At 43.1% G+C, this 16,507-nt stretch overlaps 2 protein-coding genes across 4 annotated transcripts in view; one reads left to right on the top strand and one right to left on the bottom strand.

Annotated features, from left to right (window-relative positions):
* LOC120368618 (centromere protein P) overlaps positions 1 to 16,507 on the top strand; it is a 331,679-nt gene that overhangs the window by 226,459 nt on the left and 88,713 nt on the right. The gene's annotated exons all lie outside the window — the stretch shown is intronic.
* The window catches only part of ECM2 (extracellular matrix protein 2), a 45,475-nt gene that overhangs the window by 18,476 nt on the left and 10,492 nt on the right, over positions 1 to 16,507 (bottom strand). Inside the window, exons 2-3 of one of the 2 annotated variants that reach the window (XM_039480842.1) lie at positions 11,009 to 11,327; positions 2,183 to 2,371 (exon numbers count right to left, since the gene is read on the bottom strand). In XM_039480842.1, coding sequence (XP_039336776.1) covers positions 2,183 to 2,371; positions 11,009 to 11,303 — 484 coding nt within the window. In that variant the 5' untranslated portion in view covers positions 11,304 to 11,327. The remainder of the gene's footprint in view (positions 1 to 2,182; positions 2,372 to 11,008; positions 11,328 to 16,507) is intronic. The other variant, XM_039480843.1, reaches the window with a different exon arrangement.

Genomic DNA, 16,507 nt, shown 5'->3' with positions numbered 1-16,507 from the left:
AAATCCAGCATCTGATTAATTTTACTGAACACAGCTAGTTAATGGAGAATCCAGATTTTAAGTGAGTATGACAATCAATGGTTAAGCCTTTACAGCAGCTACAACATAGAATAGTTATCTGTATTCTTTTTTGTAAAGGTGTTAATATGATAAATAGGAATGCATCAAAGAAGTCCCAAAAGAATTTGAATATAGGCTTGATTTGGTAGTACATTTTTGAACTGTTGCATTTGTTAATGTTATGTGCCTGGCACAAGGTCCCAAATAGAAAAAAAGTGTGCCTGGAGATGGGACGGGGGTTTGCAGTAAGCACTAGGTTCCCAGAACCCTTTTCCCTCACTGAAGGAGCAGCAGCTAGCTGGTACAGCTCTGGTTAAAGCTGTCTGGAGAGGGGAGGTTGGCTGGAGAGATACCGGTATGTTGATTCAGCTGTTCTCACAGATCCCTGTGAAGTTCAGAGCCATAGTGGAAAGATTGCAGTGCAATTTGTGCATGTACATATGCATGTGCACATGCAAACCATGCCAATTTGAATAAATCAAGTATAATTGTTGCTCTTTACATCAATCTTGCTACTAGTTATACAATCAACTTTCCACCCATGCTCAACCCAGCAGAGATATAGAAAGAAAAAATACCACTACTATTGTCACCATAAGTACAAAAGTTAAATAGTGTGCATTCTTGTGGGATAAATAATACTTTTATCTATGCAAATGTCACCAATCCAGTTTCTCTCCTTTCTTTTCATCGCCAGAAACCACAAGGTTGGAGGATGTTCTAACTGATATTCTGCCATGTTAACTACTTCCTCTCACTTGGTCAACATGAGCCAGTACACTTTTTATACGCTCACCACCCATTGTATTTGTTTGTGAGTTCCATCTGCCAAAAGGAGGGCGGACTCAACTACATTCATAACTTTTTCTGATTCTTTATTTTAAAATAGAAATTCTAGTGATAATTTGAAATTAGTGTTACTCAAAAACAATAGTTTTAAAAATTGTATACCCTATTTAAGAGAAAATATTTACTGAACCTTGGAAACTTGTTTTACTAAAACACATAAACTGGTATTTAGAACATCTTTATCACTTTGTTACTTTAAAGTCTGATCAGCAATATTGGTACTTGTTTCCTGAATGCACAACTAGACTCTCCACTATCAAGTTTAAGTGCAAAAGAAATGCTAGGGTCTGATCCTGCTAGGTGGGGACCTTCAGTTGTTGTTGGCTTCACTGGAAACAATGCAGCATTCTAACAATAGAAAAGATGCTTTTCTATAGTGAAAAGTTTAGTGGGGTTTTTGCAGTGTGGAGTGATGGATAACTTGGACATTTGGTCACACCTTCTATTAGGGTTAATTTTATAGGTAATATATCCAGGGTTAATAAATGATTAACGGAGGTTTTAATAAATGGTTGATCAGTTGTCATGGATGTTATTGTCCAACAGGTTAATAGACTGCTTGTAACTACTACTTTTCATTGCTTTCTTCTGATGTGCTTATAATGATCTATAACACATACTACTCATGTGTCTAATGAGCTTTTATATCATATAGAAATAATTTATTAACACTTTATAAATGGAAACTTTTTTTTTGGTATGTACTATAAGGGAGTAAAGTTTATGCTTTTATTTCATTAGCTGAAAAAGCATAGGGATGATAGTGAGGGGGTGAGAAAACAGAAAAGGGAAAAAATCAATAGAAAATGCGGGGCCCTGATCCTTTTCCCATTGCAGACAGAGCATATTTCCATTTGGGAGCAACATAGAGTTTTACATACGTTTTGAATTGTATTATGGAATAATTTTTGTTGATTCTGTTGATCTGTACAGCTGCTGTTATTACATAATTTTGAACTTTTCTACTTTCTGTATTTTAAAAAATTGTTTGTTTCAAAGATTCCAAGGCCAGAAGGGACCATTTTGTTCATCTGTTCTGACCTCCTGTTAACACAGGCCATAGAATTTCCCTCAAATAGTTTCTATAATATATATTTTAGAAAAACAGTTAAATATGTATAATAAAATTGCATAAATCATTACTTGTATTTTATAGGTTATATTACTTACCCTTTGCCTTCATTTAATGTTTTGTTTGAGGTAGTTTTAAAATAGTAAAAATAACAAATAGAAAATTAAATGATGGATAAGAAGATAGTATGGTGTACTGTACCAATATCAGAGCAAACTGGGCAGCACTCTCCTTCAGGTATCATGGTTTTGGGACATGTCAGAGAAGGGCATGTAGTTTCATCACAAATCACTTTTCCTTTTGAACAAAGACAAGTAATGCAAGGTTTGGGGGCCCACACAGCTTTATCGTACATAATCATCCCATTAGCTGTACAGTGCCCTTTCTTTCCTAATAAAAGAAAAAGAATTAGGTCAAAAGCAAGAGATGAATTAAATAATAATTCTTTGATAGCTTAAACTGAAATACACATTATACAGTTTCATTGTTTAGATCTTTGATATACTTGATGTTAATAGTAAATTGGTTGGGGAAGCCAGAGAATATGACTAATGCTAAAGGCAAATATTTCAGTTTACTGGATCTTCAGTAGATGCTTTTCAGCCAATTAATGTTTCAGGTGTTAAATGCTTTTATTGCTCTTAACCTGGAAGTGAATGAATGATTTCTCTACAGAATGTATTTATGTAGGAGAGTCTTAGTTTGGTGCTTGAGTACAGTATGGAGGAAGAATTCTTAAATGTGCGTATTGTTCTTTTCTGTAAAAATTACACCAGACATTTTTATATAATGGGGATATTTCAAATATGTAGGTAAAATGCTTTAGCTTACAATTTCACTCTGGATATCTGAGTCCTCAATAGTTGATAATGAACTGAAGAGAACATAAAATATTTATTTTGAGTATATATTTCTAAAGCATCCATCACCATATTCTCTAGGAAGCAAGAGCATCACAATGACATTCACAAACCTCATCACTTCCAAACCATGAGACTCCACTGCACATGCATCTATCTCCCTGTGGGGAAGGATGAGAGAACAAACAACATGTAACAGATGTGTAGTCATGTTGCTTAACGCATGAGTAGAAAGCATTCAGATTCTAAGGTGATGAGCATGGTATAAGAACCTGAACAGAACAGGGCCAAATCCTTGCCCATTGGAGTGAAAAGAAGAATTACAACAGCAGAATCAGGATTTAGCCTTAAGCGAGTTTAGTGTTTATTAAAACATGCCATACAGTTGTAAATAAAAATCTTTTTTCTAAAAAATGGTTTAAACATGAGCAGAATCTATATCAGCTACTCTCACATTGCCCTGCCACTGTGCCTCAGTCCTGACCTGGTAGGGTCATTAAGGTGGGAGATGGGATGGTATAGTTAATTATACATGTCCTTTTCAATCTTTGGCCTCCCTGCTCTGCCTACAGAGGGGACAATTAGCATCAATTCTGATGGTGGCTTTTATGATATGGAAATCTGATGGGAACTGGTTATAATTTCTATTCTTAATCCCTTCCATGTCTGAGAGTCTTCATGGAGAGATGTTCCTTGTCTGTGGCAACAGAAGGCTGATCAGAACTTTGCTCTGAACCAGAGCTTCAGGTCACCCCTCAGGAAGAATTTTCCAAGATTCTCTGCCTCCAGTAGATAGACAGTTCATCAGGTTTTAAGCCAGACAGACATTTTTTTCTATGGTTTTGTCCCCGGCCAGTACTGGTTTTATCTGGTATCACAGATGGGAAACAGCATTTTCAAGAGCATGCTGCTCCAGACCTGCTGGTGTCACCAGCTGAAGTCATGCCAGTGGGTGTGGAGTGACAGCTCTTCAAAATCGTGTCCTCGATGCAATGTGCCTCATGCATTGTGCAATGTCACATTGGTCAAGGTGTGCCCACACTATTCCCAGAAATACTGGAAAGTCAGGTATTCTAGGGATGTGGCAGTGGCCACCCTAGCCTCCAAACAGCACATGTAGCACACTGAAGGCCTTCCTTTGCAGCAGAATTTTCACACGATTTTTAAGATTTTTAATTAAATGTATCTTTTTCCTCAGTGGCTTTGAGGTTGTTTTCCTCAAAACAGTTAAAGTGAAAAAAAATATTTTGAGTTCCTGAGGGTTTGAAAGAAAGTACACTCCTTCTCAGAAATGTCAGACAGAAACAGCAGGCCAAAGTGTGTGCAAGGTCCACCCCAGGATGGTTGAGCCGAGCTCACAAAAGCTCCTTTTGTTGAGACAAGCCAGAATCAGTGTCATGGAAGTTTTTTTCTAACCAAACATGGGACCCCTATTCCCACAGTTTGCAAAGCAAGCAGGAAAGTTTGACTGGAGACTCCTCAATCTCGGGGAAAGGCAAAGATCCCCACCCCCTTAGCAACCAGCAGGAAGAAATTCATACTCCTAGCCTGCAGGTAGACAAAGTTTGTGCTAAGATGTTTGAGAAAGCTGCAAAGTTATCCCCTCTTCCCACAAGTTGTTTTATCTGCACAGCTTCCTCTGCCATGAAAAGTGAAAACTTTCTGATTCCAATGAGCCGTTTGTCTCCAGTGGCTCTGGCTCACTACTTTATTTTCTGTGGTCAGTCCCCACACAATCCAGACCAAGCAGCGGCGTAGTTTAGGTTGAAGTGATTAACATCCTCCTCCCTGAGAGATGGACCTATTTCCACTTCCCATCCAGCCTCCCTAGTCCCACAAGAGTCATAAAGTGGCTACCCTTTTCTTTATGGAAACACACAGGAGTCATGCCTACAGAGTCCTTCCTTCCTTTCAGTCTGCCGGTAATGTAGTCTCCCCCTTACAGACCCCTTCCCGCCTTTCTCTCAGGAGTTTGGCCCAGGGGACTGGTGAAGGATATTGCTCACAATCAGCAATAAAAGAGAAAGCAAAAAGTCTTAAAACCTTTTATAAGAGGTTTTAAGATCCTCTAAACAGAAAGAAGTCTTTAAAGCTGAGATTTTGAGATACCTCAGACAGTTCACCAGACTTTGAAGAATTACATATAAATGGGGGTTTAACTTCATAGGTGCTTATACTTTTAGAAAATACAACAGTAAAAATACACAAACTCAAAGACCTTAACCTTGCAAAATTGCCTGACTGCTGTGTAATTCTTCCTCATTTGGTTTATGAGTATGTGAAGAAGGTGGAGTAGGAATTCCCTTAAAGTCCTATCTTGTATCTAAGGGCTATAAGGTCTTCATTTTTCTGGCTAAGATTAAGCCTTCTTGCCCCTAAAAAAAATAAAAATAAAAAGCCAGCAGCTGCAGAGTAGCATATATCTTATCTGAGCTGGAAATATCTCTGCTTTTCTTCAAAATTTCTGGTTTGTTTTTGTTGTTGACCATATCTGAGGTCAAGGAAAGTCTTGTCTGAATGAAGACTGAGTAAGAAATGAGTCAGGATTTGGCTTTGTTCTACAGATGTATATATTCAATTATTAATATTGCTTTCCATTTAAATTCAAATTTCTTAAAGGGTGGGGTTATACATATAGGGACAAAATCCCGCCTAGCCAATTTGCATGAGCATGAATGATGATGATGAGTGATGACACGGGAGCAAGTAACTTTTCCCCTCTTGCTTGACCTGTATAAGGACCAGGCAGAATTGCAGTCCTTGTACCTCATCCTTAGTTCCTCAGGGATTCACGATATCCCATAGGGGGCAGAGAGGAAGTTGAACTATGTCCCTCCCTGCCCCTCTTATCCACACACCATACAGGACCAGCAATGCAAGGAGTAGGAGAGGCTGCACCCCCTTAAGTAGTGCAACTCTGTACCTCTCATTACACTGATCTACATTACAGGCAGGACCTAGCCCATAAACAAGAAAAAAGAGACTGGAAAGTTGCCTTACAAGTAACAAAACTTTTTACTTACTTATTTCATCCCTGTGTACATGATCTTACACAATTCATATTCTGTTTGTATCCTTTCCTTTTCATACACATGCCTTGTACAAATTGTCTTTGATTGGAGTTATGCAAGAGTGAGGAGAGTAGAGTAATCATTTAGGAGAGTAAGATCTGGGAGTGCTTTGGAGCAACAGAAATGTAAGATTTTTTTCTACTCCTGAAGCAGAATTAATGATAGCAGGTCTATTATTTAATAGACACTTGCAAATCTGATCTTAACTAAAATTTTGAACTTTAAAAACTAGACTGAATAATACCTTGTGGTTGAAATCTTTGGCAGATAAGCACAGGACTTTCAATCTTTGGAAATTTGGTACAAATCCAGTATTGGGTTACGACTAAAATAAGACCAGTGGCTTTACCTCAACTTTTGGGTAAAAGTCTAGATAAACAAAAATGGACAGAACTGGGGGTGAAGGAAACCGCACATTATTTCAGCATAACTGATGGTCTCTGACAGAAAGATCAGAATGGCTTAAATAGAGTACATGCTATTTATGTGGTATTTTCTTCTATTTAATTTAAAGAATGTTTTCAAATTAAAGGTTTCATGTAAATAGTATCTATTATGAATGCATTATATTAGCACCCACTGAAATTACTACAGTCAGAGTTTTGTCAGCCTTCCCATTAAAACCTCCTATTTTCAAGCTTGTTTTGAGATGGTTAGTTCAGTCTGAAAGAAGTTCCAGACCAAAAGTGAATTGTTCTAGAAAATGTGAATAAATTTTTTTTCTGCCATTTAAGTCGCAAGATGGTTTCAAAAGTTCTCTGGGTATGCAACACATCCTGTAACACACAGAAAATTTTCATAATGTGAACTAGTGCTTTTTGGATATGCAAACTGTGGTAGTGATTTTTGTGATGTTTGACTAGGACTTGGATAGAGACCACTCATTTAGTCCACATAGTCCACCAAACAACCATCAGATTATTATGATTTGGGTCTGATTTTAACAAACATAAGTGAAATACTCCATTATTGGACCCTAAGGCAGCAAGTCCCTCCGCCCCAAATTACAAAATGATTTTTAGTATGGAGAATTTCTAAACAGGCATGACTAGATTAAAGAGTCAGTAAGTAGACACTGAAATAACATGCACTATTTTTATACCCTATCAGTAGATTTTGTCTCTTCCTATGTGATTATATTCAGCTTCTTTTAAATATCACCAGATTATAAATATGGACAGAGATTGGTGATCTTGTCTCTTAAGAGTGTGTTTTGTATGCTTGTGAGGATCAGTCTTTCCACTGATAACATATCTGACATTGAGTCTCATTTCTAATATTCTTTTGAGATTTAGAGCCATTATCTCAGAGATATTAATTTATTTTATTAAGAAAACAAATCAGAGTATACCCAAAACACTTGGTTCAAGGAATATTTTAAGTATTACGGTTTTTAACATTTGGGAAAATATCTGAAGTTGTCTTGAGTATCACTAATACTATTGCCATTAGGGCGCCAGTGAGCCATTAATTGACTTACCAGATATATTAAGAAAGGAGCTATGAACATTATTGCATGACCTTAAAAGCTATTTTGAGGTTATGAAAACATTAGTCAGGCTAAGGGAAAAAATGTATTAGGTAAAGTGCAGCCAGTGTGTGGAAAATTACAGAAAATATTACTCTTAAAGACATAGACATGCAGAAATGATTGTTATTAACAAGTTTCATTAACTGAACACAGTAAATTATAAAAAAAAAAGTACTGCAGTAATTAGGATGATAAAACTTTTATTTTTTTATTTAAGTAGGTGTGTCTATTAGAGGTGGAGTTGATAGTATTGCCTAATATTAAGGTTTATATGCATATAAATAGATGCCACTATAGTTAAGGTTGGCTCATGACATCTATTTAAAGATCAAGCTTTCTAAGTCCTCTAAAATTGTCATGTTTAGCTGGATTTCTCTGAAACTGGTGTGCCTCAGGAGGGTGCCATTTGAGTCAGGGTTCCAAAGATATATGCTCAGGGGAAAAAAAGTTTTAAAAAAATTTCTAGGTGGTTTTTTTTTTGCCCAAAGTTAGAGATAAAACCATTGTTATGATGCAGGTCAAAATGGTCTCAATCTGTCAAGTTTTATCCAAGGTAGTGTGTGGCAACCACTAAATCTTTGAGGGCCCCAAACTGAGAATGGTATTACAAAATGTACATTTTTATATTACGCATCTGCTGGTACCAAAAAAGCTTAAATCTTGGAAGTGCTCTAAAATCTGAACTGTTTATTGGCTTGCTTTGAAATTTGGTGTGCCTCCTGAGAACATTATATGGTGTTAGTGATCCAGATTTGGGGGTATTTAACCAATGGGTTCCTAAGTTACAGGGTCCCCCCAAAAAAGTTTCCTTTTGGTGTTTTGTACTGTTAAACTGAGAAGTATTAATGATTGTATGAGTAACAGACCTCTTGAGGGCTCTGATCTCACCATTCCGTCAACATATCTAAGGATAAGTTAATGACAAACCTCCTCCTAAGACTAAAGAAGTTTTGGACTGAATGGCTGGATTCAGCCATTTGAGAGTCCACATGTGGCGATTTTATTTTGGGGGGAATGTAATCAAAGTATTTCAAGTGGGGAAATAGATATGTGAATTCTTCCTGGGAGGGGAGGTGTGTTAATGGAGAAGGTGATTGGAGGAATAGGAAAGAGGGGTTTGGGGCTGTAGCAAGGGGAGGGAGCTTATGGGGTGGGGGATAAATGGGGATGGATGGTAGGGGAAGCAAGAGAGATTGGGGGCTCAGGTGTGAGGGAGGCATGGTACCCCCAGCTCTAACAGTGCACTCCAACCCCTCTGCATCATCAGCTCTGCCAATGCACCTCAACCTTCCTGCACTGCAACTACACTGCAGCACCAGCTTTCCAGTGCACCCCAACCTGTCTGACCCCCACAGTTCTGCCAGTGCACTACAAATCCCTGCACCCCAGCTCTGCCAGTGCATTCCAACCCCTCTGCACCCCACATCTCTTCCGGTGCACCCCAACCACCCTGCACCACGTGTGCCAGTGCACACCAACCACCCTACACACCACAGCTCTGCTAGTGCGCACCAAACTGGCTTCCCCATCCCCCTGCATTTCCCAGCTCTGTCAGTGCACCCCAGCTGCCCTGCAATGAACCCCAACCACCCTGAACCTCAACCTCCTTACACCCCCTGTGCTGCCAGTGCACCCCAACAGGTGCAAAGAACAGCTACCAGGATCATCAGAGGAATGGAGGACCTGCCTTATTAGAGGAGGCTTAAGGAGCTGGGCTTGGTTAGCCTAACAAAACGAAGGGTGAGGGGAGATATGATTGCTCTGTATAAATTCATCAGAGGGATAAACACCAGGGAGAGAGAGGAAGTGTTATTTAAGTTAAGAGCCAATGTTGGCACAAGAGCAAAGGGATATAAACTGGCCATCAACAAGTTCAGACTTCCAATTAGATGAAGGTTTCTAACCTTCAGATGGGTGAAGTTCTGGAACAGCCTTCCAAGGGAAGGGAGTGGTGGGGGCAAAATATCTAACTTGTTTTAAGACTGAGTTTGATAAATTTATGGAAGGGATGGTATGATCAGGTTGCCTACACTGGCATATGACCCCTCTGTGGTTGCTATTAGCAAATATCTCCAATGGCCAGAAGTGGGACATTAGATGGGAAAGGCTCCGAGTTACTACAGAGAATTCTTTCCCAGGGGTCTGGCTGGTGGGTTTTGCCCATTTGCTCAGGATCTAACTGCCATATTTAAGGTCAGAAAGGAATTTTCCCCCAGGTCAGCTTGGCAGAGACCCTGGGGAAAGTGGGTATGGGTCACTTGCTGGTTTGAATTAGAATAAATGGTGGATTCACTGAGGACTTCAGTAACTCAGCCAAAGGTTATGGACCAATTTCCAGAGTGGATGGGGAGGTTCTGCAGCCTGCAGTGAGCCAAAGGTCAGACTAGATGATCATGATGGTCCCTTTTGGCCTACCAGTGCATCCCAACCCCTCTGGACACCCAGCTCTTCCACTGAACCCCAACCATCCTTTACCCTGCAGATCTTCCAGTGCACCATTAAACCCCACCTTCCCTCTGTTCCCTTGGAGCTGGCTAATAACCATTGGAAATTATTTGAATACACTCCAGGTACAGTCAGTGTATTAGGTGTACCTACACCAAATGTTCGAGGCAGTAGTTGGGCCTGCTTGGTAAAAGTGTGTTTGTGAGGTGAGGATGTTTGTGGATTACTTTGTGGTGTCTGACAGCTGTGATTATTATATGAGATCTATTTTTGCAACCTCTGGTGTGTGTTAGAAAAGGGAAGAGCTGCTTGTATATCTTCAGGATCCACTATACATCATTTCAATGCAGAATTGTGTGCATTCTATAATTAGCAAGGCACAGGGGTTTTATTACGAAGGGTATTAACAGTAGCAAGCTATAATATGAGAGTAGTCTAAGCTTTTATTGTCTTCATGTACTCCAGATAAAGTGAGTGTGATTAATGTCAGATTTAACTGTGATGGTTAAGGTAAAGTGAGATGGTGTCCTGTGAGTAAGTGTAAAGTTGTTGTAAAAGGCTGTGAAATGGTTTTAAAATTGTATATATGTGGTATTCTTTCTGGGGAGTTGGCTAATTGTGTGGGTGTATACTAGGATCTGGAACTTCCCAAATCTAGTAGTGCCAAGAGCTGGTGTGGGTATGTGCATATTGAGACATTGCTTAAAGAAGGTAGAGGGAAGATGTGTGGGCAACCTTTTTATCCTTTAATAGTGTTAGGATCTTGTGGATGAGTGTGAATGGGTTGTAAAAGGAGGTAAAGCACTTGTACATTTCAGCAGCTGTGGGGTTGGCAAAGTAAAGGTGTGTGTATTAATGGGGCATATTGGGGCATTGCTGAAAGAGAGCAGAGTTAAGTTTGAGTTTTGCTCAACTCTACATACCACCAAGTAACCTTAACTCTTCATTCACATAATTTTTTACCATTGACCGATTATATATAGATATATATAATGTGTGTGAATAATTGAAATTTACAGTTGCATTAATTTCTTTTAAAGCAAAGGAAAAGTGTGGCCTACAGTGAGGAGGGTTTACAAGTATAGCGGTATAATGCAAAACATCATTGTTCTCTTCTTACCTGGTAAGACACTGTAACTGGATTCATGTCCACCCAAACCTATAAGAGAGTCAAATACTTCTGTAATGCCGTCATCAATATTAATAAGGGGAATGCTTGGTACTACAGCAACAGTAGTTGAAGTCTTAATCTGTGGTTGTCTGTTTCGTCTGTGGTATACTGAGGAGCCCTTTCTTGATCCTCTATAGCGCATTCTCCTTCTTTGCCTCCTAGGAATTTCATTTGTTTGATTTTGAGCAAAATCAATACACCAACAGGCAAGCAGGAAATAATAAAGCAAAGATGCAGTCTGCATGTTTTTCCCTTCACAAGCAGTGTCCTAAAAAAGAAAAAGTGAGATATAGATACAGCTTTTTATAATATATGTCATTTAATGCAAGTTTAAAGCACAGTTATCAGAAAATACTTAGACTGCTCCAGGGTGGAATTGATTTAAATCACTAGTCAGGAAGACTCGATTTAATCATGGATTTCATCATAAAAGTGCATTCTTGTTGGTTGTTAAAACCTTAATACATAATCTTCATAGCTGAGTGGTAGATGTAGGTTTCATTTTTAGAAGGTACACACTATACATTTTTAAAATGATTTATTTTGAAAACTTAGATTAGTTTTACAGCTATATGATTGTTTGGTTATTTCATTTACCAAAGGTAATTGAAGCAGATATTTATGAAATCATTAGGAGGTGAACTATCTCCAATTCAACAGGTTAATCATTAATATTTGCAGGATTTTCTTGCCGTGCTGTATTAGGAGGAGAACATCACCAGACAGACATTTAAATTGTTTTATTTAACTAAAACAACGTTATTATTCCAGATTTTTTTCTTCAACAGCAAACATACAATATTTTAACAAAACAAGCATATAAATCTTTGAATTTAGTTAAACGTTCAAGTTTTTTAAAATCAGGGTTGTTTTTGTTAAAATTGTTTTTAACTAAAATAGTTAAATGAAATATTTTAAAAAAAAATACATCGACAACGTCGGCCAGGTCAACATGAGAAACTTAAAATATTGGCTTCCGCAGTCAGTCATCTTCACCTTCATTTTTCTGTTTGTTCATAATCTGGAAAAGAAAAACAAACTTTCCTGCTTTTTCAGGTCCCAAACGGTTTCTCAATTTGGAATGAATTAGTCCAAAGGAAGAAAATATTCTTTCTACACCAGCAGAAGAAGTTACTGCTGTTAAAAGTAAGCTTCTTCTTCGAGTGCTTGCTCATATCGATTCCAATTAGGTGTGCGCGCGCCGCGTGCACGCTCGTCGGAAGATTTTTACTCTAGCAACACTCGGTGGGTCGGCTGGGTCACCCCCTGGAGTGGCGCCGTTATGGCACCAAATATATACCCCTGCTGACCCAACGGCCCTTCAGTTCCTTCTTACCGCCCATGTCAGTCGTTGGAACTGTGAAGCGCGGCTTTGCTGATCTCCACATCCCTAGCTACTCGTAGTTCTGTACTGCTAATTGTGTTATAGTTCGAGTTTTTGGTAGTTATAGTTAGTTTTAGTTGTTGTATTTATAGTTAGTGTATATAGTTAAAAGGGGGGATCGGGGATTAGCCCCTTTCCCCTGCCCCGGTACGGGCCCATGCCCAAGGCACTGGGGTTCAAACCGTGCTCGGCATGCCAAAAGCCGATGCCAATAGGGGATCCCCACAACTCCTGCCTCAAGTGCCTAGGGGAATCCCACCTTACAGATAAGTGCCGCATTTGCAAGTCCTTTAAACCAAGGACGAAGAAGGAGCGGGACTTTAGATTGAAGCAGCTCCTCATGGAGTCGGCACTTAGTCCTGCAGCGTCGGTACTGAGCACCCAACAGACTGCTTCGGTAAGGAGCGCCCCTTCGGCCCTGGAGCGCTCCGGTACCTAGAAGGAGCCCCGGCACCGACCTTTACTGGCACCGACATCTGCTCAGCACCGCTCCCTGTCCCCGAAACCCAGGAAGCAACATAGCGCTCCAACTGCTGCAGCTCAACAGAAGGCGTGCTCTTCGAAGACGGCTTGCCCGGCACCATCCTCTGCCATGGCACCGTCAGTCGTGGCACCGCCAGTTGCGACTCCACTGAGCTCGGCGCCGTCGATTCCGGTCCCACAAGGGCCATTGAGTCCGGTGCCTGACAGCTCCCCAGCTCATGCTGTGGTTGAGCTTGCCCTGCCTTCTACACCGGAGACCTTCTCCACGGCACGGGAGCTCATTGCCATGATGGAGTCAACACGGCCTCAACCTCCAGCACCGCCAGTGCGGGTTATAAATCCGTCGGGAAACCGGCCCTGGTAAGGCCACCTTCCGTTGCCCCCAACAGAGAGTCATCGTTCAAGATCACGATCTTGCAGATGCTCTCGATCACACCATTCCCACTCCCGGCGCCGCTCGCAGTTCCAGTACCACTCTCCATTGCGGTACCAGTCGCACTTGCAGCACCGGTCGACATCTCGGTCGCCGACCAGGTACTCCCGGTACCGATCCGACTCTTGGCACCGTGTTTCCCGCAGTTGCTCTAGACAAAGGGACTCAAGGTACCAGTCGACCTCCCGGCACTGCTACGGTAGAAGGTCCCGGTCTCACTCACAGTACCGTTATGGCTCACGGTACCGCTCTCCGCTACCGACCCGGGAGCGCACATCCAGATCTGTGGCGCCCCCCCAGGATCTCTCGGCACCGCTGTGGCCTTCCAGACACACATCGGTGTCCTCTCAGGCTGGTTGTGCATCCTGCCAGCAGGAACGTGACTCTGACATCCCCCACCAAGGACCTCATCACTGGTCTTTCTGGACACCGTGGGCATACCACCAATCCCAAGGTGCTCCGCCAGTGGATCCATGGTCGGTCCCGTCAGAACACCGGGCACCAGAGGCGACGCTAAGCCGTCCTCCACCTACGGGCACAGATGAGGCTCCGATCCCAGCTGTGGACACCCAGACTCCACCTGACGCAGAGAACGTTCTGCAAGTACAGGAACCCCCACAGGACCCCTTGGTCCCGGGCCTCTCCTCTTCCTCCTCGCCTGACGAGGCGCTGGCGGGAACATCCTCCTCAGGCCCTCCACCGATTGATCTCAGGGCCCATCAGGACCTCTTGCGACGAGTGGCTCTGAATATGAACCTACAAGTGGAGGAGGTCCCTGAAGTAGAGGACCCTGTTGTGGATATCCTCTTGGTTGATGCACCCACTAGAGTGGCCCTGCCATTTATCCGCAACATACAATCCAATGCGGATACCATCTGGCAGTCCCCGGCCTCAATTCCACCTACAGCAAGGGGGGTTGAGAGGAAATATATGGTCCCCTCAAAGGGGTACGAATACCTCTACATTCATCCACCTCCTTGCTTTTTAGTGGTCCAATCGGTGAATGAACGGGAGCGTCATGGCCAACACGCCCCAGCTCCAAAGTCAAAGGAGGCTAGGCGCATGGACCTCCTAGGCTGTAAAATATACTCTGCCGGGGGCCTCCAACTTAGGGTGGCAAACCAACAAGCCCTCCTAAGTCGGTATAACTGTAACACGTGGGTGTCCATGGGGAAGTTCACGGAGCTTCTTCTGCAGGAGTCCCTCCAGGAGTTTACCGCTCTCCTCGAGGAGGGTAAAAAGGTGGCGAGAACCTCCCTCCAGGCTTCTCTGGATGCAGCGGACTCGGCAGCCAGAACCTTGGCGTCAGGAGTGATGATGAGGTGCATCTCCTGGCTCCAAGTATCAGGGCCTTCCCCCTGAATTGCAACAAACCATTCAGGATTTGCTCTTCGAAGGCCAAGACCTGTTTTCAGATAAGACTGACCCCAGACTGCAAAGTCTGAAAGATAATCGCATTATAATGCGCTCGCTGGGTATGCACACACCAGTGACCCAACGCAGGACCTTCCGGCCACAGCCACACCGCCCTTACGCCCCGCCTAGACCGTGTCAGGACTTTAGCAGAAGGCGTGGCAGAGGCAATTGTCGAAGGCAGTCTGGCCCTCAAGGAGGCCAAAATCAGGCACCCCCCTAAACCACCAGCAGGGCCCAAGCAAAACTTTTGATGGGACGCCCGAGGGCGGCCCACCAGTTACTTTCCCGGATCTTTTTCCTCTGTTTCTCAACTGTCTCTCTCATTTCCTCCCTGCCTGGTCCCAGCTCACTTCCAACCGCTGGGTCCGGCACACGGTGGAATTGGGATACCACCTCCAGTTTGTTTCAACCCCACCCTCCCTCCCCATCCCTCTTCAGGGACCCCTCTCACGAGCAATTCCTCTTGCAAGAGGTCCAGTCGCTCCTAGCTCTAGGAGCCATAGAGGAGGTACCAAAAGACATGAGGGGCAAGGGGTTTTACTCCCGCTACTTCCTAATCCCCAAGGCAAAGGGAGGTCTGCGACCGATCTTAGACCTGCGAGAACTCAACAAATTCATGATAAAGCTGAAGTTCCGCATGGTAACCCTGGGGACCATTATTCCCTCCCTGGATCCGGGAGACTGGTATGCCGCCCTCGATATGAAGGACGTGTATTTCCACGTCGCAATTTACCTGCCGCACAGACGGTACCTCCGTTTTGTGGTTGGCCTTCAATACTTTCAGTTTACTGCACTCCCGTTTGGCCTTTCTACAGCTCCGCGTATATTCACGAAATGCATGGCCGTAGTCGCCGCCTCCCTCCGCCGTCGTCGGGTACACGTATACCCGTACCTCAACGATTGGCTCATTCGAGGGACTTCCTAGTCGCAAGTGTCGCAGCACCTGCGCATAGTCAAAGACCTCTTCGGGAGCCTCGGCCTCATGATCAACGCAGAGAAGTCTACTCTAACAACCACACAGAGACTAGACTTCATCGGAGCGACTCTGGACTCCAATCTGGCCAGAGCCTGCCTCCCACAGTCGCGTTTTCAAGCGATGGCTTCCATTATTCGAGGTCTCCAAACCTTCCCGACAACGTCGGTACGCAACTACCTCAGCCTGGTAGGGCACATGGCCTCCTGCACCTTTGTAACCAAGCACGCGAGGCTACACCTCCGCCCCATTCAAACTTGGCTAGCTTCAATATACAGGCCGCGCAGAGACAGCCTGGACTCCGTACTCACCATTCCCCAGGAGGTCCTGGACTCCCTAACCTGGTGGTTGAACCCCACTATAGTTTGTGCGGGGATGCCATTCCACCCACTGCAACCCTCGATGGCTCTAACCACGGACGCATCATCTCTGGGTTGGGGTGCCCACCTCGAGGGCCTTCACACTCAGGGTCTCTGGTCATCTCAAGAGCTGGCTTTGCACATCAATGTGCGGGAGCTGAGGGCGGTCCGTCTAGCATGCCAAGTGTTTCGAGACCATCTCCAACGCCGTTGTGTATCAGTATTTACGGACAACACAACGGCCATGTTTTACATAAACAAGCAGGGCAGAGCACGCTCCTCCCCCCTTTGTCAAGAAGCCGTTCGCCTCTGGGACTTTTGTATAGCCCACTCGATCGACTTGGTAGCGTCCTTTCTCCCCGGAGTCCAGAACACTCTGGCAGATCACCTCAGCAGATCC

This window comes from Mauremys reevesii, linkage group 7 (assembly GCF_016161935.1).
Source record: "Mauremys reevesii isolate NIE-2019 linkage group 7, ASM1616193v1, whole genome shotgun sequence".
Classification (NCBI taxonomy): domain Eukaryota; kingdom Metazoa; phylum Chordata; order Testudines; family Geoemydidae; genus Mauremys; species Mauremys reevesii.
Note: the sequence above shows the minus strand (reverse complement) of the source record. Positions and strands in the feature narration are given on the sequence as shown.